This window comes from Salvelinus fontinalis, chromosome 32 (genome assembly GCF_029448725.1).
Source record: "Salvelinus fontinalis isolate EN_2023a chromosome 32, ASM2944872v1, whole genome shotgun sequence".
Taxonomy (NCBI): domain Eukaryota; kingdom Metazoa; phylum Chordata; class Actinopteri; order Salmoniformes; family Salmonidae; genus Salvelinus; species Salvelinus fontinalis.
Genome location: NC_074696.1, coordinates 42331756 through 42357393, shown reverse-complemented (window position 1 = coordinate 42357393; position 25638 = coordinate 42331756). Strand labels below are relative to the sequence as shown.

Sequence of the window (25638 nt, the reverse complement as noted above, 5' to 3'; positions counted from 1 at the left end):
TCCCTCAGTAACTGTAGTATTGCTTGACATATCTATAGCAAATGTTTGTCATTTTAAATGCTTTGCATATCACATTTTATTGATTCGTTTTTTTTTTTTTTTTATATAGTTCTTTGCTCACTTTGAAATCAATGATAATTTTGCTAATTGAGTTGACTGAAAACTGAAGCCCGCGAACTTGTGGACTTGCACTCACTGACCTCCATAGGTCAAGCCACAGTCCGTGTGTGCGGCTAAGGTTTCTCGCAGGCCAAAGAGAAGGTGAAAGACCGCCTCACTACCATCCTGCTGCTGTCCATTGGACTCCACTGTCACGCTATAGTCTATTGTAGTGGGTAGAGCCTGACCTTTTGTAACGCCAGGATAGTGGGTTTGATTCCCTGGACCACCCATAAAATGTATGCACGCATGCCTTTGGATAAAAGAGTCTGCTAAATGGCGTGTATTAGATATTATAGCATCAAACAGTGTCCGTTTGTAGCTGGTAGTATATATAGAGAGTGATTTTCCCTCCAGCACTCTTTACCCAACGCTTTGATCTCTCTTCGCACCAAACGGCCACATACTGGCCACATCTAGATGTGGGTGGAAAGTGTTCTCAGTGTTGTCATTTCATAGCGAGAGGAGCTTAATTGGTCAGGTAGAATGTTTTGGGGGGGGGGGGGGGGGGGGGGGGGATATTTGAGTCATTTAGCAGACATTTATCCAGAGCGACTTACAGGAGCAATTAGGGTGAAGTGCCTTGCTCAAGGGCACATCAACAGATGTTTTTCACCTAGCCAGCTCGGGGTTATTCAGTTACTAGCCCAACGCTCTTACCGCTAGGCTACCTTACCGCTAGGCTACCTGGCACCCCTATCATGTGGAGGCATAGTAGGGATAGTGATCATTTAGAAAGGATTGTACATTTCGTTTGCATTTGAATATGTTTTTAAGTGCTGGTCTGTCATGGTTACACAGAAAAACAAAGTACAATACATTTGCACAAATATGATGTGTGATGATGTGTCATCACAACAATACGGAGGGTATAAATTCGACAGGATTTGGATGTACTGTCGCTAACTGACAGTGTCATTTACCCCCCCCCCCAAGAGAAAAGTGAACGCTTGAAAACATACCTAAGCAAAACCTATCGTTGTTTTATATAAGTATGGAGTCACATTTAAGATGACTGATTTCTTCAGAAATAAAATCATCCCACATTGATGAAGGAGGGTTTAAACCAGGCGTTGGGTCCTTTGGCAGCCAGTAGGGGGAATAGCCTGCCTGCCTGCCGTCCCCCTCTCCCCGCTCCTTTCTCTGGCTGTGGAAATACTGCAGCCCCCTGATCTGTGTCTGGATCCCTCTCTCGCACTGAGCCGACTCAAGTCCCTCCTACCGGCTGTGCAGGACGAGCCCCCTTCACCACACACAGACAGACAGACAGACAGACAGACAGACAGACAGACAGAGAGACAGACAGACAGACAGACAGACAGACAGACAGACAGACAGACAGACAGACAGAGAGACAGAGAGACAGAGAGACAGAGACAGAGACAGAGACAGAGACAGAGACAGAGACAGAGACAGAGACAGAGACAGAGAGAGAGAGAGAGAGAGAGAGAGAGAGAGAGAGAGAGAGAGAGAGAGAGAGAGAGAGAGAGAGAGAGAGAGAGAGAGAGAGAGAGAGAGAGAGAGAGAGAGAGAGAGAGTTTTACAAGAGCAGGAAAAGGGAGGAGCGCAGACAGGAGACTCTCTGGCTTGTCTGTCTGTTGGGCACCTGGGACACTGTCATTGTGGTTCTCATTATAGTATTTTTTTCTCTCCTTCTCTGAACCAGCGGACCAGTTGGGAGACCTTTTTTTCTCTCGCTGCCGTATCAATTAGGAACTGGGATTGTTTCTGTGTAATCTGCTCTGCTCTGGCTTGAACCGTTATACACTGCGATTGCTTCTTTGGTTTGTTCCTGCCTGTCTCTCGGCGTTCCGATTCGGACACTTCCCAAAGTGCATCTGTTAGTGCGCCGCTGAGGATATATCCCGTGTCCAACAGGACAACATAGAGCAGCTGGGATATCAGACTATAGAGGAGCGAGAGAGTGAGCAACAGAGAGAGGCAGATACAGAGAGTGTGAGAGAGATTGAAGCCGAGGAGCGAGGTAAGCTATAGGGAGACAGCGTAGATAGAAAAGTGATCTTTATATCCTCCTCCCTTTTTTTCTTGTTTTTCCTTTTTCTCCTCTACTACACTCTCCCGTGCCAGCAATTTGTTCGCAGGACTGCCTAGAACCACTGCCACCTGCTCATCTTCCTCCTCCTCCTTCCTCTCTTCTCACGCGTTACTCTCCGACGCCAGCCAGTGAGGGAAAGACAGGACACGCAGACAGGGCACGCAGCAGCGTCCGTTTTTTAAAAACTATTGTGGGGAATATTTTTGAGAAACTGAATGAGCATCTGCCGAGCTCTACTCCAGGAGATTTAACTAAAAGGCGTTGTCGGGCAGGAACTACCCCCACAGAGGCTACCCCTCTCCCAGCCGCTCTCCGTCAGACGAACCCTGCTTGCTCTCCAGAGGACCAGCAGTGATTCAACACACCAGTGTGGACGGGGGAAAATAAGGGACCTACAGTCAGAGAGCCAAGCCCCAGTACTACTAACGCTCGTCCAACCGCCTCCGCGCAACCATTCCCTGCCACGGCGCTAAGGATTCCAGCTATATGGGCAAGCGATTGGAACAGCAACCAATGTACCCTCAGTACACATACTACTACCCCCACTACCTCCAGACCAAGGTAGGGCGCCCACGGCTCATCACTTCAGTGCCTTTTAACCTCCCTCCCTCCCACACCCCTTACCTCCTCCCATCCTCCTACTCTAATCCTCCCCCTCCTTCGCTCCTCCTGTCAAGCCGCTGAGTGGGGATGGGGTGTGAACGATGGCTGGCCTTGGCCGTGATGGTTTCAGATGGCAAGTGGCTTTCTGGGGTTTGGATGTCTCTCTCACTCGGTGGGGCATCACAACGCTAGTTTGTCCAGCCTCGGCACGGCTAGTGGAGCTGTCCGGAAGATTGATTAATTGATTAAGGCTAACTGGATTGAAGCGTGATAGGTTTCTCCTATGTTGCCGATCGTTAGGTTTGGCAAACAGTTAATCACACTGGCTTTGTCACGTTATTAAGATACTGAGAATTAATTTGGGGTGAAATAGCAAGAGGGCGGCGTGTCATGAGTCAGAAACACAATGAGAACCACAATTGAAATAACCCCTCCAGGCTTTTTTTTGGTGTTTTTATCCTCAATCATTTTCTATGTATTTAATGTTGTCTACGCCTGGAGAAGCCGAATACTCTTCATTGTCTAATACGTTAAATAAATCAACCAATGAGACGACTACCCACCCATATCTCCTATCCCGGCTCAGCCATGCCTTCATCCATATAACTGACATGGTGGCCAGCCACAGGCTGAAAGTAAACAGGCATCCGCCAGGGCTGCCTGTATTTGCTCTAGCCGTTGTATGCATCACTACCTTTTGGCGTGGAAACCTAGGCTCTGGTTGGTGGCTGGTTGGGAGACTTAAAGTCCTCCGTCATCAAAAATAGAAACGAATGCAGACAAAGCCATGGAACGTCTTTCGTCATCTTCCCTTCCTATTGTAAAGAGCTGCTGAGGTAGCTAGCTGGAGGAGAAGCTAGCTAGAGGAGGTAGCTAGCTAGAGGAGAATATCGTCAGCCTGACCTGGTAGCCCACTGGTTTCTCTTCTGATTTATAGTTTAATACATTTGTGCTGCGGCCATATGGCTTCTCTCTCACTCTGCCCCCTCCCTCCTTTTTCTCTGTCATATCTCAGAGGAGCTCATCTCAGCTCTCTCAATCAGAGGTCCCCTCAGCCCTCCTTTCCTTCCGCTCTCCCTCCCTCACCACTCCACTGCAACCCCCCCCTCTTCGTTGTCGACTCCCACTCAAGGTCAGCGCAGATCGGGCCCAGCCTCCGTCAGCGATTGACGTATCCTTGAGTGCGATATCCGTGTCACGCAAACTCGTCTGACCAACGGCGGCGGACAAACCCAACAGCACCTTTTTTAAAGTCGTCGAGAAATGGTTTTATTTTCCCGGCTAGTTACTCTAGCTAATGCCCATTACGAGTACTTACGTATGGCATATGTATGCATGGGCCTCTGACCAGGGCCGGTGATGTGAGAGCAGAAGGTTCTCTCTGTGACTGAGAGTGCAGGTTAGGGAGAGCTGCTATCCCACGCTACCATTAATGATCATTGATCGGTAGATTATAGGGAAGGGCCTTGGCAGGCAGGCGTGAGGACCGGGCCTCAGTATCAGAGGGCAGCCGCTTGGCCACACAGGCAGGCAGCCTCCCTCCCCACCCTGAATTTAGCATCCATCTAAAGTCATCCAGGACTGTCTATTAATCTTCATTTCAGCATGCTCTGGATATGGCCTCATTCTCCCAAGGGAGCATAAATAACTGCCAGCGATGAAGGAGATAGGGATTCTAGGGAACGTAACTCATACCAAATTGTTGCCACGCTCGTCCTTTCCCGACTCCATTTTATGACACATATCGGAAATACTTCTCCGCCCGCCGAGGAATATATAGAATCTCCAGAACATCTGGGTTCTATTAGGATGAAAAAGTATATTATGAGTTTAGCACTGCCTTACATCTTCTTGGTATGAAGGAATGTCTTTGTCCGAGGTCGTTTTTCAATTTCAAATGTCTCGTATCGCCACATATATTTTGCTGGACCCGCCCGCCGCCGTTTGTCGACCGCACGGCAGTCGACGGCGAGGACCGGCATGTAAAACTCAGGAGATGAAACAATAACATTTGGCCCTCTGTTGATTAGTGCAGTGGAGCGTAACATGTGCTTCTCTTGAACATAGTGATTTATTCCCGAAAGAGCGTTCCTATGGCTTGTTTTATAAGGTACGAAGGTGAGGGGAGCCTGCAGGACCGTGCTTTGATAAGGGAACCGTTTAAAGGTCTGTTCCTATTCCCATGCTGCTCTGTGAACGAACGGCGCCGACGCTGAATCTCTCTCAGATATGGTACTTTATTGAACACGGTGACTAGGATTTCACTAGTATTCTGTATTTGATTTGAGTATTGCCTGATTTGCCTGATTTGAATCATAAGTGAATTATAGATGTTATGCAAATGAGGAAATTACAGTAAATATATGTCCCCTAAACGATTACGCCTCACAGATCAATGATGTCATTTAATGATAGTTATTATGGGAAATGTGTGCGTTTCATCCAAACGCACGCTGGCGACATTCTGTATGCCTTGGCATGTCATGATTATCCTTAGAAACTTGAATTGACAGCTATTTTGGTTTACGACGACAGAATTTCCAAAGTACAAGTTGCAGAAGATCACTTTTATTTGCACCTTTTTGAATGCGTCTCCCTTTTTGACGAATTGCCTCGCTTACGCAGAGGCTCTCATCTTCTACAGGACGGCCTACAGTAGTCCACAAGAGTAGTTGGTCGCTAGTAGCTAGTCGTTACACCCTTCCTATCAAGAGATCAGAGAGACAGGCATACACACACCGTCTGTGTTACAGTCACGCTAGCAGAGCATACAGAGAGAAGCTCAGGGGGCAGACGCAGAGATAGATTTAACAAAGGCTAATATCCCGGGCCTTAAGTAAACACCAGTCAACGGAGCCCATTGAGTGGCTTTATGCCTGTGTCTGCCTGGACCTTGGGATCCATTTATAGTCTCTCTAATTCCTTATGGCGGGAGAGTGGGGGTAGGAGATGGGGGGGGGGGGGGGGGGGGGGGGGGGGCGGGTTAAAAGCAAGGAAAAGGGTTTGGTTACATTACACGGGGGGGCGAGCCATTGTGCTGCATAAATAACAACAGAAGCATCTAAATCGCGCTGCTTTCAAGCCTGGCTAACACCCGCTGGCTGGCCAGCGCTACAGTATATCCCCACGCTGAGTGTAGCCTCATCAAAGGCAGAGAAAAGAGAAAGTTCAATTCTTTTTGGGGTTAAATTGGGTTTGAAATGGTGGACGTGCTGTGGAACAGAGCTGGTCATCTGCTTGCTGCAAAAGTTCCACGCGGGCAGCACAAAGCGCTCCAGCTAGGAGAGGATATTACATTCAGTGTTCTCGTGCTAAAGGCTTATTGTTCCTGCGACGCGACGTATTCACATAACACCGAGAGCGTCACGGAACACAATTAGTCATTTCTAGACACAATTGTTAATGCGTCCTTCAAGAGGGGTCGAACGAAACCACATGCCGAGGCCGTGCTTAATACGCGCATTGAGCTAATTTAGTCAGTGTACAATGAAGGTTGGCAGCGGCATCTCAGCTAGCTCCCTCTCTACCTTCTTTTCCCTCCCCCCGGAGCACCTCCACTATCCGGGGGCTTTTGATCATTAATCAACCCACGCCCACATCTCTGTTTTTTGTATCTGCCTGTTTTTTAACGCCTGTTATCTCGCCATGCAATCCCTCTCCGTGTAGCTGTCACTCAGTGGAGTGGATAGCTTCATTTATCTACCTGTGTGCTGTACATAACACAGCGCCGGGGCTCTCTGGCCTCCTTCTCATTTATCAACTGACAACTCGGCCCCTATCTACACACATACATTACTGTACCCGCTGCCCGCCCCGGCACTGCTTCCTCCTAAGCACTGAGTGAGCTACAGAGGCCTGGGGCCTCATTTATAAACGTTGCGTGTGCCCAAATATATGCCCCAAAACGTGCGCGCGCCCGGTTTTCACGCAAAAGTTGGCATTTATCAAACTTGACTTGACGTGGGGAATGTGCTTATCCTCCCGCGAACTTTAGACCAAACGTACCCAGAGTTTCTAGGGGTTGAAGTATTGCATTTCAAGAAGGTGAAAGAAGCCTAGTAGCCTTGCGCAAATGTATGACAACAACAAAAACACTGGTAGCCTATCTAAATATAATAACAAGATGCAAAAATGTGCCATTAGTGATAATTTGCCATTATCTCTGTATTCTACAATTATTAGAAATAGTTATACATTTCCAATTATCTAGGTTATTTAATTTCCATGATCATTGCAGAAAATTTGTCTGACTGTGATTGGCCAAAATAGCCTATAGGCCTACAACAATTAAGTTAGTATAGGCTACCATTCGTCCCATCTCTCATTTAATTGGACCCACTTCACAGAAAAGCTATTTCAAGTATTTTGCTCAATGCGATCCGATCCGAAGCTGATAGTTTAATGGTAGAACAGAGATGGCTCACCTTTTCCATTGACGTTTTGTTTGAATACTGCAATGTCAAATACCTCGAGTAGACAACATTTAATTCATAAATAGAATATATATATCATAACCATTGCAGAATAAATTCTTTACCTTTTCTGGCCATGATGAGTTCATATTACAGAAGTAACCATACAACAACCAAGCGCATTTCTCATTTAATTGGGCCTATTAGAAATTGTATTTGTCACATGCGCCAAATACAACAGGTGTAGTAGACCTTACAGTGAAATGCTTACTTACAAGCCCCTAACCAACAATACAGTTTAAAAAAGTAAGAGCTAAGAGTAACAAATAATTAAAGAGCAGCAGTAAATAACAATAGCGGGGCTATACAGGGGGTATCGGTACAGAGTCAATGTGTCAATGTGCGGGGGGCACCGGTGTCGAGGTAATTGAGGTAATTATGTACATGTAGGTAGAGTTATTAAAGTGACCATGCATAGATAATAACAGAGAGTAGCAGCTGCGTAGAAGAGGGTGAAGGGGGGGGGGGGGGGGGGGGGGTGCAAATAGTTGGGGTAGCCATTTGATTAGCTGTTCAGGAGTCTTATGGCTTGGGGGTAGAAGCTGTTTAGAAGCCTCTTGGACCTAGACTTGGCGCTCTGGTTCCGCTTTCCGTGCGGTAGCAGAGAGAACAGTCCATGACTAGGGTGGCTGGAGTCTTGGACAATTTTTAGGGCCTTCCTCTGACACCACCTGGTATAGAGGTCCTGGATGGCAGGAAGCTTGGCCCCAGTGGTGTACTGGGCCGTACGCACTACCCTGTGTAGTGCCTTGCGGTTGGAGGCCGAGCAGTTGCCATACCAGGCAGTGATGCAACCCGACAGGATGCTCTCGATGGTGCAGCTGTAGAACCTTTTAAGGATCTGAGAACCCATGCCAAATCTTTTCAGTCTCCTGAGGGGGAAAAGGTTTTGTCGTGCCATTTTCACGACTGTCTTGGTGTGTTTGGACCATGTTAGTTTGTTGGTAATGTGGACACCAAGGAACTTGAAGCTCTCAACCTGCTCCATTACAGCCCCGTCAATGAGAATGGGGGCGTGCTCGGTCCTCCTTTTCCTGTAGTCCACAATCATCTCTTATGTGTACTGTAGTTTATATATTTTTTCAGAGTAGACAATGTTACAGAATTCGTTTGCAGTGCAACATATTTAGGTTGGGGGAAAACACATTATTGTTTACAGGTCTACAGCAATTTGCAATTGTTTTTGTCTTTCAGAAACGGTCAGATAGAGCAAGTCACATGAAAACATTCTGCCAACACCTCCAATTTGACCAAGTTTGCAATTGCTATTTCCTTTAGATGGCCTAATTCCAATACTTCCAAAGTGTACAGCAAATAAGGGTGTTATTGTCACCATAAAAGGTGAATGATGGGGCGTTATAATGCTCGTTCACGAGCCCACAGTTTTTCGCCAGGTCTGATTTTATAATGAGAAACGTCCGTGTGTCCCAAGTGAATAAATCTCTATACTTTGTTTTAAATGTACTCAACATTTATAGATTAGACCCCTGCCCCTTACACACTCAGGTCCACATCTCATTATGGCTGCTTTGTGAGAGTGTGTTCTGCCTTTCAACGTTCAATATTCATTCTATCGAAGACAATAACAAAAAAAACTTGGAGAATTTGATGGAATCTTTCATTTCCTCTGTTCCAGTCTTCTCTAGTTGAACCCGCAGAGCTATAACGATCAGGTGGGATTTAGGGACTTTACTGTGAAATGTATTCTGCTGTAAATGTAACTGTGGCACAATGAATGTAGGCATAGTGTAACCTGCATAGCCTGAATTGCTTATGACCACAGATGCTCCCTGATTGTGAGTCTGTGAGTGAGTGCTGCTGGCGGTGGTGTCAGTGTGACCTCAGGGAGCCCTCGTCACTGTGTTCTCTGTCCCCGGCCATCTGGAGCCACAGGCAGCTCTGCTCTGCTCTACAGAGGGAAGCTAGGCTGCTGCTGCTGCTTCTGCTGCATGGGGGGCAGGGGCCGGAGTATAGCAGAGTCCTGCAGCACTACAGTGGAGTGGAGTGGGCTCAGGGATGCCCAGTGGAGTCCTTCTGCGGATTCCTTTGTTTCCCGGTCTTGCTTTTCCGCAAGTCAACGCTCATTTTTTTTTGTCTTTGATGCTGTGGCTCATACACATGGCCTTCGTTGCTGTCCCTCCCTCTCTCTTTTTTTTTTTGCCTTTCAAGTTCACTCCCATTTGAATCTCTCTCTCTCTCCGTACTTTTCTCTCTGTCATTCCTCCTCTTTTTCTGTCTAACTCAGCCCCCGCTGACTACTGTGCAGGATGGCAGGAGTGGCGGTCGAGGTACCTTCTGTAAATGCCCATTTTTACATTCACTTACGGATATTAACGTCAGAGACATGAATAGAACTAGCTGCAGGGCTGGAACACTACGAGCCTTGTATTCTGAACTGCGTAACTGCAATTTCGAGGGTACAAGATACCATCTCACTTTGCCCCATTCTGGAAAGACAGGACAGAGCAGACAGAATGTTTATGAGAGAGCCTGCTGTGAGTGCCGTTCCCTGTTAGCATGTACTTGCCTCTCCGAGCGAGGTTAGGCAGCAGCTCTGGGGTTGATGGTCTTAGCTACATCTGGAAGAGACTGACAGGATGTTAGTGAAAGGTGTGTGGTTCTACTGTAACCGTAGACCCGGCTGTCTGTCTGCTGTGTCTGGCCTGCCTCTGCTCTGTCAGCCTCGTCTTCAGGACGGAAAGTGCGGTCTGGTACCCAGAGTGTCGGCGTGGCGCGGTGCTCTCTCACTCAGAGCTAGCCGGGGTAATTGCTGCTGCGTTTTTAACGAAGGGGTTTCGTTTGAAGAAGCCGATGGAGCCCCTGCTTTTTACGTACTAGAGAAAGGCTGTTGGTTCGCAATGTGGCTGTCCGGGAGTCTGTGAGAGTGAGTGGCTTGTCTCTATTTTTATACGCAATGAGAGATAATCATCAGCCTAGACTAGCCCTCCTCTCAGGGACATGGCATGGCCGTCCCAGCACTCCGTGTGGTGTCGGTTTATTATGGGGTTATATTCTAGTCTGTGGTCTGAGCCATACCAGCCGTCTATGTTATGATGAACACAGAAAGCCTAATGACATCGACACAGAGAACAGGGCTCCCCACTCAAAATGAGCCTCTGTTTTAGGACTAAAAAGCCTGCAGATAATAACAGAAACAGAGTTAAGAGTTTCTGGAAATGGTTAAAAACGGGAGTCTCACTTAAAGTTACAACATTGTTCAAGTGGGGAGCCTTTGATGGGTTAACACTCTGGGAAGCGTACCAGGGTTTGCATGTTGGAGTAAGAGAGTTTCTTCCAACGGTCTCAGTTTTCATGATGTGATGTCATCGTCCTAATGATGACGTCATAGTTTGACAATACTAATCCTTTGGCTCTGCACGTCTCACTCTGTGGAATTAGCATTTGATTTCCATTCCAGCCACACAAACCAATGACCTAGTGTCTCTAATCAGATCTGCAGACATGGACATGGAGGGAGATTTGAGTCGCAGACGTGCAAATGGCGGTGTAGCCTTACCAGGGAGGCCCAGCCTGGCCTCTCGAACATGTATAACCCCTAGCATTTACCCTACAGAGCCGCACTAGCAATGGCAGACTCAATGAAAATACTGTCACACCTGCTTGAAAAATGGCTCAGGAAAAAGCCAATTCCGCTGTGAATGAGGATAAGCAAATAGGCATAAGGGCTTGAATAGCTGCCAGTACTGCCGGATCCTTCTAACTAAACCACAATGAGTTCCTATACAAACAGAGATACGTGCAGCAATTTTGTGTGGCAGATGAACCTTTTCAAGCTTATGCGCGAACAGGGATAGCCAAACGCAAACAGCCCTTTCTCTGGGCAGTATTCGTGTTAAATGACTCAAGCCGCCTTTGTGGTTTTTGTCTGAGTGATTATTTTGGCAGACCTTCGGAACGCCCTAACCCCTCCCCAATGCCACGGCTTGGGAGTATTAGTCAGCGTGTGGAAAAACCCAGAGTGCGACAGGTAGGCGGGCATGAATTAGAGTGCAACGACGCCGGCGTAGGACGAGGGCGAGCCAAGTCGTCGCGCAGCGGGAGGATGAATGGGGAGTAAGAGAACGCCGTCGGCGTTATAGAGTCGAAATAGGAGGAAAGATGATTATTCTTCGCCAGTAATTAGTAGCACATAAACAGCCGTCGGCAGCAGAATTAAAAAGTGGCATTATGATGTGTGTTCTCCATACAAGATGTCTCTTCTTGCACTTTTCAATAGTTAATCACTCTGCTTCGCAGTCAGCCACATATTCTCGGGGTTAAGGTTCAGCTTTGTAACAGATGACTGCATGAGACTGACTTGCATGGTTCCGGCTTTGATGTAGAACACCAGTGTCTCCTGCACAATCTGCACTGGTGCGTACAGTATTTCCCATCTCTTCTCCTTTCATAAATGATTAAGGTCACCCACATGTTCTGGGGAGAAGAGGATGGAGAAGTCGCAAACCGTGAGTCAACGGCTTAGTGCCTCGTGTCTGTGAGGAGAGAAACAAACCTTATTTGGCACGCAAGGGTGTCACGACAGCGCCAGTTAGAGTTGTGAATGAAATCTAGCCTACTAAATGCAAATGTTAGTTTTTGAATACTTGCTGTGGAAGTGTGAATAGAATCTAATTGTTTTTCCCATATTTTGAGTCCTTGGGCTTTTTTCGAATACATGAGTAAGAAAACACTTGATTATTAATTCCCTGTCGCATTCCCCTCTCTCATTAGCTTTTTTGAGGACCCTGTGGAAGACTGGTATCCATTATTTATCACCTAGCCCCAAAACAGCAGCTGCATGCTTGTGTAATTGCCATATGTTCTGCTTTTGCAAGCATATTGGGAAGAATTATTTTGTAAAGTGATTTATATCAGGCTTGCGAGGACACACTGCAACAGACATCTCCAGAACTTGTTCTCCGCTAACAATGACTGATCAAAAAAGTTCTCAGCTCCGATAACTTGAACTTTAGTCCACGTTGGCCAATTAACCACAATGGCATCTTGCCTAGTATCTGCGGATGCTCTGGCAGAGCTACTGTCTCACCGTTAGAATTCAGCCGATAAAGCCATAAAGACTTGCTGGTACTGAGCTGTAGTCTGCTCCATTCATTGGGCCTGCAATTATTCACCAAGCTGACATGGCCTCTCCTCCAAACGTTGAATAAAGACTCCGGTAACAGTGACGCAACGTCCCCCAAGCCACGCAGCTACAGTTCTAATCGTTTAGACTGTTACTGTAGCCTCTCTGAAATGTTTACGCCCCAGTCATGTATCTCCGTTTCGAGAGCGGATCGTCTGCCGTTCTGTTTGGGTAGGGTTCGCAGTTTTACAGCCGGAGGTAGCTGCAGCAGGAGGCCCTCTATCCGGCCTTGTAGGGGCATGGACTCCCTTCACTTCCAGTCCCAGGGCTTGTCTGTAGCATTAGCGCTGCACATCTGTTTATCCCATCCACATGTGTAGAGGAGGCCCATGCCGTTATACTGAGCGATTACCGCCGTGATTGGTGGAAGAGGGAGGTCCTTTAAAGGCTGTCTAACGGGGGGGGGGGGTTTATCTAGCGGATCACTGGTGTTGTCGTGTCATTACCGTAGCGATGGCCCGGGGGGCCTCGTTTGCAGCAAGAGGGCTGAGGCAACCCCCGACATGTGAGTGCGGGTCAGCCAAGGTCAACACACCACAGAGTCCGATGCCGCGCCTTCCGACATGAATACACAATAATGTATTGAGATGTATATGGAGATAACGAATGGAGTACATGCACACAAGAATAGCTTGTGAGAGAAAACGTTATTTTGTGGATGTACAGAAGTGCACGGACACGCACTTTTCACATGTTAATGAATACTGTGACTCACTTCAATCGTGCAAAATCCATACTCATACATACACATGGCTCGCATCCCAAATGACACCCAATTCTCTACACTATATAGTACACTACTTATGAACAGGGCTCTGGTCAAAAGAAGTGCACTACATAGGGAATAGGGTACCGTTTGGGACGCACCCAGGTGGTGCGTGCATACGTACATAGCGTGGTAATACACATAAACATACACACTCAACTTTTGAAGAAATGAAAACTGGCAGGACTTGCATTGAAGGGGAGGGGGGAAACGGTGCTGTGTTGTGAGAGAGGGTGGGAGCACTGCATAGCTCGTTGAGTTCACTGAGCAGAGTGGCACACAATCAGGCTTACACGCACGCACACACAAGTACACACACACACACACACACACACACACACACACACACACACACACACACACACACACACACACACACACACACACACACACACACACACACACACACACACACACACACACACACACACACACACACACACACACACTTCTAAAGAGTCAGGCCGGAGGAGAGGGCCCTGGGAAATGTTCTGTGAAGCGCAAGCTGGAATCTGCACTGGGGAAACCTGATAGCCTGTGTCTGTGCCAAATGCATGAGGTCACCCTGACTGGCCTACCTGCCTTGCAGCCTCCTCACGCCCCCTGCACATTCCTACATCACCCCCTCACGCCTAACGCTCACAACACCATACAGCAGCACTATGCATACAGTGCATTCGGAAAGTATTCAGACCCTTTTACTTTTTCCACATTTTGATACATTACAACCTTATTCTAAAATGGATTAAATACAACAACAACAAAAATGTCATCTATCTACACGCAATACCGCATAATGAAATGTTTGCTCATTTATATATATATAAAAACTTTTACATAAGTATTCAGACACTTTACTCAGTACTTTGTTAAAGCACCTTTGGCAGCGATTACAGCCTTGAGTCTTCTTGGTTATGACACTACAAGCTTGGCACACCTGTAATTGGGGAGTTTCTCCCATTCTTTTCTGCAGATTCTCTCAAACTCTGTCAGGTTGGATGGGGAGTGTCGCTGCACAGCTATTTTCAGGTATCTCCAGAGATGTTCGATCGGGTTCAAGTCCAGGCTCTATCTGGGCCACTCAAGGACATTCAGAGACTTGTCCCGAAACCACTCATGCGTTGTCTTGGCTGTGGGTTTAGAGTCTTTGTCCTGTTGGAAGGTGAACCTTCGCCCCAGTCTGAGGTCTTGAGCACTCTGGAGCAGGTTTTCATCAAGGATCTCTCTGTTCTTCGCTCCGTTCATCTTTCCCTTGATCCTGACTAGTCTCCCAGTCCTTGCCGCTGAAAAACATCCCCACAGCACGATGCTGCCACCACCATGCTTCCCCGTAGGGATGGTGAGCGGAGCCTGGTTTCCTCCAGACGTGACGCTTGGCATTCAGGCCAAAGAGTTCAATCTCCGTTTCATCAGACCAGAAAATCTTGTTTCTCATGGTCTGAGAGTCTTTAGGTGGCTTTTGGCAAACTCCAAGCGGGCTGTCATGTGCCTTTTACTAAGGAGTGGCTTCCGTCTGGCCCCTCTACCATAAAGGCCTGATTGGTGTAGTGCTGCAGAGATGGTTGTCCTTCTAGAAGGTTCTCCCATCTCCACAGAGAAACTCTGGAGCTCTGTCAGAATGACCATCGAGTTCTTGGTCTCCTTCCTGACCAAGGTCGTTCTCCCCCATTTGCTCAGTTTGGCCGGGTAGCCAGCTCTAGGAAGAGTCTTGGTGTTTCCAAACTTATTCCATTTAAGAATGATGGAGGCCATTGTGTTCTTGGGGACCTTCAATGCTGCAGAAATATTTTGGTACCCTTCCCCAGATATATGCCTTGACACAATCCTGTCTCGGAGCTCAACGGACAATTCCTTCGACCTCATGGCTTGGTTTTTACTCTGCACCATGCACTGTCAACTGTGGGACCTTATATCCAAATCATGTCCAATCAATTGAATTTACCACAGGTGTACTCCTAGTTGTAGAAACCTCTCAAGGATGATCAATGGAAACAGGATGCACCTGAGCTCAATTTCGAGTCTCATAGCAAAGGGTCTGAATACTTATGTAAATAAGATATTTCTGTTTTATATTTTTTATACATTTGCAAAAATTTCTAAAAACCTGTTTTCTCTTTGTAATTACGGGGTATTGTGTGTAGATTGATGAGGGAAAAAAATATTTATTCAATTTTAGAATAAGGCTTTAACGTAACAAATTGTGGAAAAAGCCACGGGGCCCGAATACTTTCTGATGGCACTGTAGATCTGCTCTACTCCTATCCTCCAAAAACCCCTTTGAACTAACCTCTCCAAGACACAAACAACACTCAAAGCTCATACGCTGGACTCTTTCCAACCCCAAACATACACACACCAAAGCCCATGGCTACACACACACACACACACACACACACACACACACACACACACACACACACACACACACACACCCGCGACTTTGTTCCCTCCCTCACTCTGCATGAAAATCACCTCCCTCCCCCCCCCCCCACCCATCTCATATTCTTCCCATATTAAGTTAGAATGGACACGGATAATTGCCCTACCGTGATTTTGTTTTTGTTGGAGAGCAGCAGCGTTCTGTCTCCTTGGTGTTTTTGTACAGCAGTGAGTTTAGCATTCATTATTGCCAGCTTGATAAATCTGTATGACATGGCAGTTAGAAAGATCATGTGATGTTTCATTGTTCAAGAAGCACCGACAGAGAAAGTTATACTGCTATTTGGAGCTCAAGTGCTCTGGAGGAAACACACGTGTGGATTATTGTACTGCACCGTCATGGATGGCGTGCTATGGTGTGTCGATGGGCTTTAGCTCATACATGTCTCTGCAACGTACGAGTGGATGCACTGTTTAACACGGACTATTTCCTGTTTTTTAGTATGCAGAATGCGTAACGACTGAGTGAACTTCAAACTGGTTGCATATGTTGGCTTTCGTTTCCCACTTGTAAGCATGAAATTAATTTGTCGTCTTAACTGCTGTTTCAGATGTTTTGAGGGCTACCCTGAATAACCTTATCCCGAGTAGAAACTTTTTGGAAGTCACTCTAGGCTGAGCAGTGTTTAAATGAGGCTGTGGTTGTGGCTGTAGGCCTATCCTATACCGTGCACAGTTTACCCACACTGCAACTCACACATGCTCCCAAATATGCCACCACTGAAATTATATCAAGTCTAATAGCCACCCTGTCTACCCTCCCTAAACATATCACTTTGCCCAGAAAATGAAAATGCTAAAAATCTAATAAAACACTAGGTAGTATATTTCAGGATGGCTTTCTTCCTGCCATTGGCCATGTCTTCATTCAATAACTTGAGAGAGGGCCTGATTGCTATGCAGTGTGCTGTAGTGCTTCTACCCATAACGAATTGACCTTATCGGAAAAATGTTGAGGGATATTTACTCATTTTTGCTTAAGCCTGCCTGTCATAACTTTTTTGCATTGCTTCTAATTTTGAGAGCCGGCAAAAACAAACCTCTTGAATTCAACAGAGGATCACCCTTGACTTCATATTCCCTATTAACTAGGGCTGTCCAAGACGAAAGAAAATGTTTGTTGTCCGAAAGTCGTTTGTTCTTTCGACAAATCGATTGACTTTTAAATGTGTATTTTTCTATATATATAGACACACCCTATGTGTTTTAATAAAATCAAGTATATGCATTGAGCTTGTCTGATGCTTTAAGCGCACCGTTTGATGAAATAAGACACAAATGTCTGAAGAGGGAGACAGAAATCAAGATAACCCAAAGGAAAAAAACGTAAGAGATGAAAAAGATGTTTCAGATACAATTTTGTAACAGACTTTGTTTGCTTGCATTTTGAGCTGAAGAAAACATTACTTTGAGATGCTCCACAGCTCATTAGTGGTGGTGTGTTAAGCCAATCAGAAATATAATCAGATCCCCAATTGAGCACATTTATATGCCTACATTTGCGCGCAGGCCAGGTAGCCTATAGGCCTACTTCTATGTGTAATCAGGTGTGCGTCTTAACTCAACATTGACAGGAGCGCACTAAACTAAAGATAATGACTAAATTGACAACATTTTGAGAAACAGACGCCTCACAAGTCCTCATCTGGCAGCTTCATTAAATAGTACCCGCAAAACACCAGTCTCAACGTCAACAGTGAAGAGGCAACTCCGGGATGCTGGCCTTCTAGGCAGAGTTCCTCTGTCCAGTGTCTGTGTTCTTTTGCAAATCTTAATCTTTTCTTTTTATTGGCCAATCTGAGACATCCCGGAGTCACCACTTCACTGTTGACGTTGAGACTGGTGTTTTGCGGGTACTATTTAATGAGCTGCCAGTTGATGACTTGTGAGGCATCTGTTTCTCAAACTATACACTCTAATGCACTTGTCCTCTTGCTCAGTTGTGCACCGGGGCCTCCCACTCCTCTTTCTATTCTGGTAGAGCCGTTGTTCTGTGAAGGGAGTAGTATACAGCGTTGTATGAGATCTTCAATTTCCTGGCAATCAATTTCTCGCATGGAATAGCCTTCATTTCTCAGAACAAGAATAGACTGACGAGTTTCAGAAGAAAGTTCTTTGTTTCTGCCCATTTTGAGCCTGAATCGAATCCACAAATGCTGATGCTCCAGATACTCATGTAACGTCCTGACCAGAGTTCTTATGTGTTTTGCTTGTTTAGTGTTGGTCAGGACGTGAGCTGGGTGGGAATTCTATGTTGTGTGTCTAGTTTGTCTGTTTCTGTGTTCAGCCTAATATGGTTCTCAATCAGAGGCAGCTGTCAATCGTTGTCCCTGATTGAGAATCATATTTTTTATTTTTATTTTATTTCACCTTTATTTAACCAGGTAGGCAAATTGAGAACACGTTCTCATTTACAATTGCGACCTGGCCAAGATAAAGCAAAGCAGTTCGACACATACAACAACACATAGTTACACATGGAGTAAAACAAACATACAGTTAATAATACAGTGAAAAATAAGTCTATATACAATGTGAGCAAGTGAGGTGAGATAAGGGAGGTGAAGGCAAATAAACTATATATATATAAATAAAAATATAAAAAAAGGCCATGGTGGCGAAGTAAATACAATGTAGCAAGTAAAAAAAACACTGGAATGGTTGGTTTGCAGTGGAAGAAGGTGAAAAGTAGAGATAGAAATAATGGGGTGCAAAGGAGCAAAATAAATAAATACAGTAGGTAAAGAGGTAGTTGTTTGGGCTAAAGTATAGATGGGCTATGTACAGGTGCAGTAATCTATGAGCTGCTCTGACAGCTGGTGCTTAAAGCTAGTGAGGGAGATATATATAGGTGGCTTGTTTTGTGTTGGGATTTTGTGGGTGGTTGTTTCCTGTGTCAGTGTTTGTACCACACGGGACTGTGACGGTTAGTTAATTTGTTATTTTGTATAGTGTCTTGTTCTTTGTGTATTATTAAATCATGGAAACTTACCACGCTGCACATTGGTCCTCCGATCCTTCTCGCCTCTCCTCGTCCGAGGAGGAGGAAGAGTTAGACTGCCGTTACAACTCAACTAGTCTAAAGAAGGACAGTTTTATTGCTTCTTTAATCAAAACAACAGTTTTGAGCTGTGCTAACATCATTGCAAACGGGATTTCTAATGGTCAATTAGCCTTTTAAAATGATCAACTTTAGGATTAGTTAACGCAACGTGCCATTGGAACACAGGAGTGATGGTTGCTGATAATGGGCCTCTGTACACCTATGTAGATATTCCATTAAAAATCAGCAATTTCAGGCTACAATAGTCATTTACAACATTAACAATGTCTACATTGTATTTCTGATCAATTTGATGTTATTTTAATGGACAAATTTTTTTATTTTCTTTCAAAAACAAGGACATTTCTCAGTGACCCCAAACTTTTGACTGGTAGTGTATATATATATATATATATTTGCTACTGCTCGACCAAAACAAAATCTCGGTCGACCAACAGCCTATGGACCAAACAATTGACCAGTCGACTAATTGGGGTCAGCCCTATTGACACACAATACAAGTACAACGTTATCAACTTGAATTGTTGACAGTTGTCAGTTGCTAAGATAGTCCACCTAATAAATTGACTTTAAAGAAATCCATTCGTTTGGAAGCATACATGAGACCCAGGATACAGTTGTGAGAGATTTCTCCCTGTACATTTACAAAAATACATCTGACACATTGTCGAGAGGTATCTGTTATGCTAATAGTTCACGCATCAATAGCACTAGATAAAACACCACATGCTCCACATGCTGCATTGTAAAGATTCCAATTGGGCAATTAATTGTCATCAGCTGTATCTGTTTTTTTCTTCCTCTCCTTAACATTAGGCGTTTGTTTTTTCCCCCGGAGTATTAGAGATGGGAAGCTAATGGAGAAAGTCAATGCTTGCTTGTGGCGCTGTTATAGCTGTGACCCGTGTAAATTGGGGAGTGACTCCGGTGTTGTGTCGATGAGGTGCAGGAGGAATCCAATCTCCTCGCTGGGATATTGTGTGTTTTAGTAGCACTCTTTGATAACTATTGGCCCCCAAAGAGCCTCTCATTGCCCTAATAAAACCTGATTTGTTTTCGCCCGCAGTGACCCCGGTTAGAAAGCTTGGGCTCGCTGGCAGTCATGGCAAAACAAATGTTGAATCGGATCAGACGTCTTGGTCCCCAACCATTAGATTTGAGCAGGGGAAAGAGAAAATGCATGATTTCTCCTCTAAACAATCTCTAAACAACTTGACTTGTGAAGAAATCATTATTTGCAGGGCTACAATAATCAATTAGAATGTGATACATTGAATGCAGCTCGTTCACTCCAACTCATCTGGATTCAATGATTCCCATCCACCGACTTGCTATGCTGTCACCCAGCAATGTCCAACTTCTCTCCCATGGTTTTGAATAGCGTTTTCTTCTCTTTTTCAATTACAAGTTGGGGGAGAAAGGAATCGATGGGAACAGACAAATGACATACTTAAGGCATTTTGAGCAAGGCTGAAATCACACTGAGCATCAAGGGCTGGATGGTTAATGAGTCATTCAGAGTAACGCTCTTCACTTTGCTATTTGTTTCCTCTCCATTTGGCCTCCGTTTTGCGGTAACTATCTGGGACTCAGTGTCATAGGCATAGCTGTCCACACCACACCAAAACATATTACGTCTGTTGTAAACGCAGCACAGGGTGCCACTGCACCCGGTAATTCGATAAAAGCGAGTGCAGGGAGGGAGGGAGGGAGTTTGGCTCGGGCAGACGCACAATGCGGTTGCAAGCGGATCGTCAGCGGCTCTCAAGGTGAAAAGCACCAGGTGAAGGTCTAGTCCTTTGCAAACCCGGCAGGCGCTTAGATCCGCTACCCACGCACCTTGCTGCCTAAGCGCCTCAGAAAGCCACTCTGGGGATAACAAGCGGGGGAAAGCCAGAGAGGACTTGAACACACAGAAGGGTTTCTCATGGCTGAACTCAATTTGAGCTATTAGAGGAGGAGGGAGGAGGGAGGGAGGAAGGGAGGGTGGAGCCGGGACAAACGGAGGGAGGGAGGGAAGTGGAGACGAGACAAACGGACGGAGGGAGGGAGGGAGGAGCTGAGAGAGAAAGAGATGCAACACAGAGAGAGTGGTTGTAGCACAGACATAGCTAAGTCAAAAGCTAGACATAGAGAGATTGAGTTAGGGACCAAAGGAGACTGAGAGGGAGACTTTGAGAAACAGGCAGAAAAGAGTGATCAGGCACCGACGACCTGCTGAGAATCTGCTGAGAAGTTGTGTGTGCTTAGTCTGCCTCTGCTTGCAAATCAAGATTTCCAAATGATTAGGGCCAATAGCGAAGGAGATTAGAAAAATAGCAGGGTGGATGAAGATGGGATTTGCTCAAGCAAAGATACTGTGATGCGGCTCCATGGTAACACAGTAAGAGGAGAGTGATAGTTAATAGAGGTTGCCTGCCCTAAGGGGCCCTGCCTGTGACTGACAGCACCAGCAGCATGATTCACATCCCCCTGAGATACCCAGGATGGATTGGCACACACACACACACTCGTGATCATGTGATTACTTGTGAGCCACCATGCAGGAGGATCATGTTCAGTGATCTGGTCTTTGTTCACGCTCTCTCTCTCTGTCTCCCTCTCGCTAGCTCTCTCTCCTCTGCAAGGAGTGAGATGTGTTGTTAGGTGGAATTAGTGGTAAGTCCATTCACCTAACTCTACAACAGAGCAACATAAGTGTAATTTTCCGGATGTGAGTCGACACGATTTTGTCTCTAGTAGATTCTACACAGACCCACTGACTGACATAACACCAAACTCCAAAAGGAGTCCTGGAGAGTCCTGAGTGGTTCATCTCGCATTCTCAACGTGTGTGAAAGGAGCCCTGACCCAAACACAACCTCAACACAACTTGTGTGCTGCTTCACGGTGCTGTTTCGATTTCAAGCGAGGCCTTTTATCTTCAAGCTGGGTTCCTTTTTGGAAAAAAAGGCGTCTCAATTCTTCTCGGCTTCCCTGTGAAAAGCAACTGCCACTGAGCCTCGGTCCCCGCAGTGCTGAGAGGATTACAGCAGCCCACCAATTAGAGCCTGCCGATTCTTAAAGCCTATGAATTATTAAGAGCACCCATCGACAATGAGAAGTGGTGGAGGGCACAAGCACACCGCCAAGGCACCTGAAAACCCGAGCTGTTAGCGGTTTGCCTGCTACAAAACCCGTATATCGACTAGTATCCAGGATTCTGTTATTGTTGCTTTCATTCCATCAAATATTGGATTTATCTAGCATTGATTTATCAACATTTCCATTTTGGAAGGGGTCGTTCCAGGGGTATGTTGTTGGGGTTCACAAATATACAGTCTGGGTGCCTTGGAGACCTTGTAAGCGACTCGTGTCGTTATAGGATTTATTTCCTGACTGGAGGTGAGCTAATGAGTCGTTGTGCATCGGAAGGGCATGCCGTTGGATGCCAGTGGCGCTTCACAGAGGGAAGCCTCCTCATAAACCCGGCGGTCCACGACTCCTCCAAGCTCCAGTGCCCAATACATGACCCTGAGATGGCCGCCGCCAAGGCCTGCCAATGTACCAGCTTTTAGGGGAACACCTCACTAATGTCCCCCGCTCCCACCATAAATATATCTCAGAGACGGTGCCAATGGGCCATAACTCTTGACGAATGAAAATGGCCAAATGTTACTCCTGGCCATTTTGAGTACTTGAGATGCATAGAGAGAAGAGGGGAATTGTTTTATTCTGTGAGGCACTGCCTCGGTGGATAACAGAGCTGTCATTATGCACAAATAATTGGATGCGTTATCCTTTTTCTTATTTTAACCAGTGACTGTCTAATGTGGCGGGGTTGTCGAATAAGTCCGTGAGTGAGAGAGCTCATGAAACTGATTACTTATGTGAATGACTGTTCTTTCCCGGAATTTAAATCCGTTATAGCAGCGAAGAGTGGAAGAGTGGGGTGGGGAGAGAGATATGTGTGTGCATTGTGGCGCCAGAGCTTTTAAGAGTCTTCTGATTAGGTTATTTATTGTTTGGTTGCAAGGAATGAAGGGAATTAATGCTGGACTTGTCTCTCTTGCCACGAAGAGGAAAAACGACTGGCTCTCAGTTTGGTCATATACATTAGCCCAGACCCTTTTTTTTGTCACCAGAATAGCTCAAATTCCCTTAATCTGACATGACATCCAGTGTTCCCAATTTTAAATGAACACAACAATATGGTTTAGTGTGCACACGAAAACAGAATTTGTCTTGTTACCACCCATCCCCCATGCCTCTATCCATCTCCACGTCATCACACACTGATTTTAATCCACAAGTCAGTTGGGTGAAAACACCAGTGGTGGGAAAATGCGCGTGCTTTCTGTTATGAAGACTTTTGAATGTTCGTGTGAAAATCTGTCGCCAATTCGATGGAAAACTAGCAAATGATTAACAGGTGTCTATTTGTCAGAAGTTTTCTCTCACTTGCTCATTATTTTTCTACTTTGGACATTTATGATATTGATGATTCCCACAAGACAGTACACACAGCTGTCTATGCAGTGTTCCTGCAGAAATAAAATGGGTTTTATACCATGGGAAGAATTCAAAGATATGCTGTCATGATGTAAGGATGTGATCAAGGCCACACACACACTCAGTTTTGTATCTATTCATGGATTAATACATCATAATAATCAGGGTGGAAAGTGGATTTAATTTCTTCCCGGTATGGGACTTCCTGTGTGTGCAAGCGAGTGCACCCAAAAAATGCATGGGCAAGACAAAAAATTGCCCCCCCCCCCCCCCCCCCCCTTCCATCCCCGCTAAACTAGAATAGTGTACAGCAGGGGTCGGCAATAGGTTTGGCCTTAGTCGGCAAAGCAGAACATATTAGCAGCCCAATTCATAGGCCTATGTTACAAATTAAACTTTTTTTTTAACACATCTGCTTAGTAGGCTATATAATCAGTTCAATGTCAATAACATATCCTAATATTTTCAATCTGATTACACTGATAAAATCACCAATGTCGCTGTTAAATTCGTTTTTTTATGTTTATTTGTGCGTTGATTGGTGGGGAAAAGCAGCTTGCAGCCAAGAGAAGATTTTGCTGTGAAAAAGTCTCAAAAGAAAGGTGGATAGTGAAAATACAATTTTCAGGGAAGAAGGGACAGAGAAATAGGCACTCTTATCATATTTCTCCAGTGTCTTGTTTGCAACAAAACGGTTGCTGTTTGCAAATAATGTAACATTAGACATCCTTATGAATCTAAGCATTGCACTTTCAAAAGTTACCTCTCCTCCCAGACAGAGGCCAGACCAACACATAAAAATATAAGCTTCATCTGCTTTCCACTCGTCCATTGTTTAAACCCATGCAGCTTTTAGGGAAGCACTTCTGTTGTCGGCTTAAGCATCTTCTATTTTCAGGAAGTGAAAAGCAAAGTCCATGTTCTGCCTCCTCGAAAATATCGAAGGCCGTAGTTCAGCCTCAGAACGTCATATGCATAAATCAATATATCCCCTTATGCATCAGAGTCACGTCTTTCAGAGTCACGTCTTTCACGTCTTTCAGCACCACTTGCCGTCCACCTCTTTCTCATTACGCCACAGCCACTACAAAGCTGATGTCTGCCTGCTTGCCTTTTTTTAGTTGACCTGCACTCTCTCCTCGTTAATGATTGAAAAAGTGTCTCAAGACATTGTAATACATTTGGTCACCAGTCTATGAGCTACAGAGAGAGCACATAGGCTACAACACTCTTAGAAAACAAAGTGCTATCTAGAACCTAAAATGGTTCTTCGGCTGTCCCCATAGGAGAACCCTTTGAAGAACCCTTTTTGGTTCCAGGTAAAAACCCTTTTGGGGTCCATGGAGAACCCTTTCCACAGAGGGTTCTACCTGAAACCAAAAAGGGTTCTCTACCTGGAACTAAAAAGGGTTCTTCTATGGGGACAGAACCCTTTTGGAACCCTTTATTTCTAAGAGTGTACTCTTTCTACCGTAGACTACATTATTTATGTTGAATGAATTCGATGCAGCATTGGTGGAGTACCGCAGTGCTGCGTCTCTCCAACAGGTCCCTGGAGAGGCGTGCTGGGCATGGAAAGGCTCAATATTTAGCGCCCCTGCGTCTAGCAAAGAGGGTGTCTAGCTTATCATGGGACAGCATCAGTGCTGACCTAAAAAGCCCTCATGCCATTGGGTGAGAGAGGTTGTTGTTTTTGGGGCAGAATAATGTGAGGTGTTATGTGTTGTTGGAGGTGCGTCTTGGTCAGTTTAGTTTGGAAAATGGGCCACCGCACACGTTCATCCACTCGTAACATATTTCCAGCCACCAAACAGTGGTGTATAGAAAGAGACATCCGTTACACAAAACACCACATAGTCTAATGACATTTGGCGACTGTCATTAGGTCTCCACTGCTGTCCTCGCGCGTCTCGGTGTCGGCCACTCATCTCTGCCTGGGGCAAAATGTCTGTGTTCTCGTCTAACCACATCACATTTTGGCGCGTTGGCTATACCAACCGTTTTCAAGTCCATTCGCTAATTTGTCATGCCTCTGACATGCGGTGATGATGAATAATGGTCTGATAGCCTACAGTTTTGACATTTTGTTTTCATTATTGTGACAGGCTCATATTTTACCGGTAAAACGCTGCCTTACTTTCACCCCTGATAATAATATAATGACTAAAATGTCAAATCTAATAATACAGTGGCAAGAAAAAGTATGTGAACCCTTTGGAATTACCTGGATTTCTGCATAAATTGATCTGATCTTCATCAAAGTCACGACAATAGACAAACACGTGTGCTTAAACTAATAGCACACAAATGATTGTATTTTTCTTGTCTATATTGAATACATCATTTAAACATTCACAGTGTAGGTTGGAAAAAGTATGTGAATCCCTAGGCTAATGACTTCTCCGAAAGCTAATTGGAGTCAGCTAACCTGGAGTCCAATCAATG

At 45.5% G+C, this 25638-nt stretch overlaps 1 protein-coding gene across 3 annotated transcripts in view; it reads left to right on the top strand.

The window, feature by feature from the left end:
- LOC129831385 (RNA-binding motif, single-stranded-interacting protein 3-like) overlaps nt 1-25638 on the top strand; it is a 351034-nt gene that overhangs the window by 115378 nt on the left and 210018 nt on the right. Inside the window, exon 1 of one of the 3 annotated variants that reach the window (XM_055894742.1) lies at nt 1713-2776. The exons of 1 other annotated variant lie outside the window; for it this stretch is intronic. In XM_055894742.1, the coding sequence (XP_055750717.1) occupies nt 2702-2776 (75 nt within the window). In that variant the 5' untranslated portion in view covers nt 1713-2701. Of the gene's footprint in view, nt 1-1712; nt 2777-25638 lie in introns of those variants that run through there. One more of the 3 variants, XM_055894740.1, reaches the window with a different exon arrangement.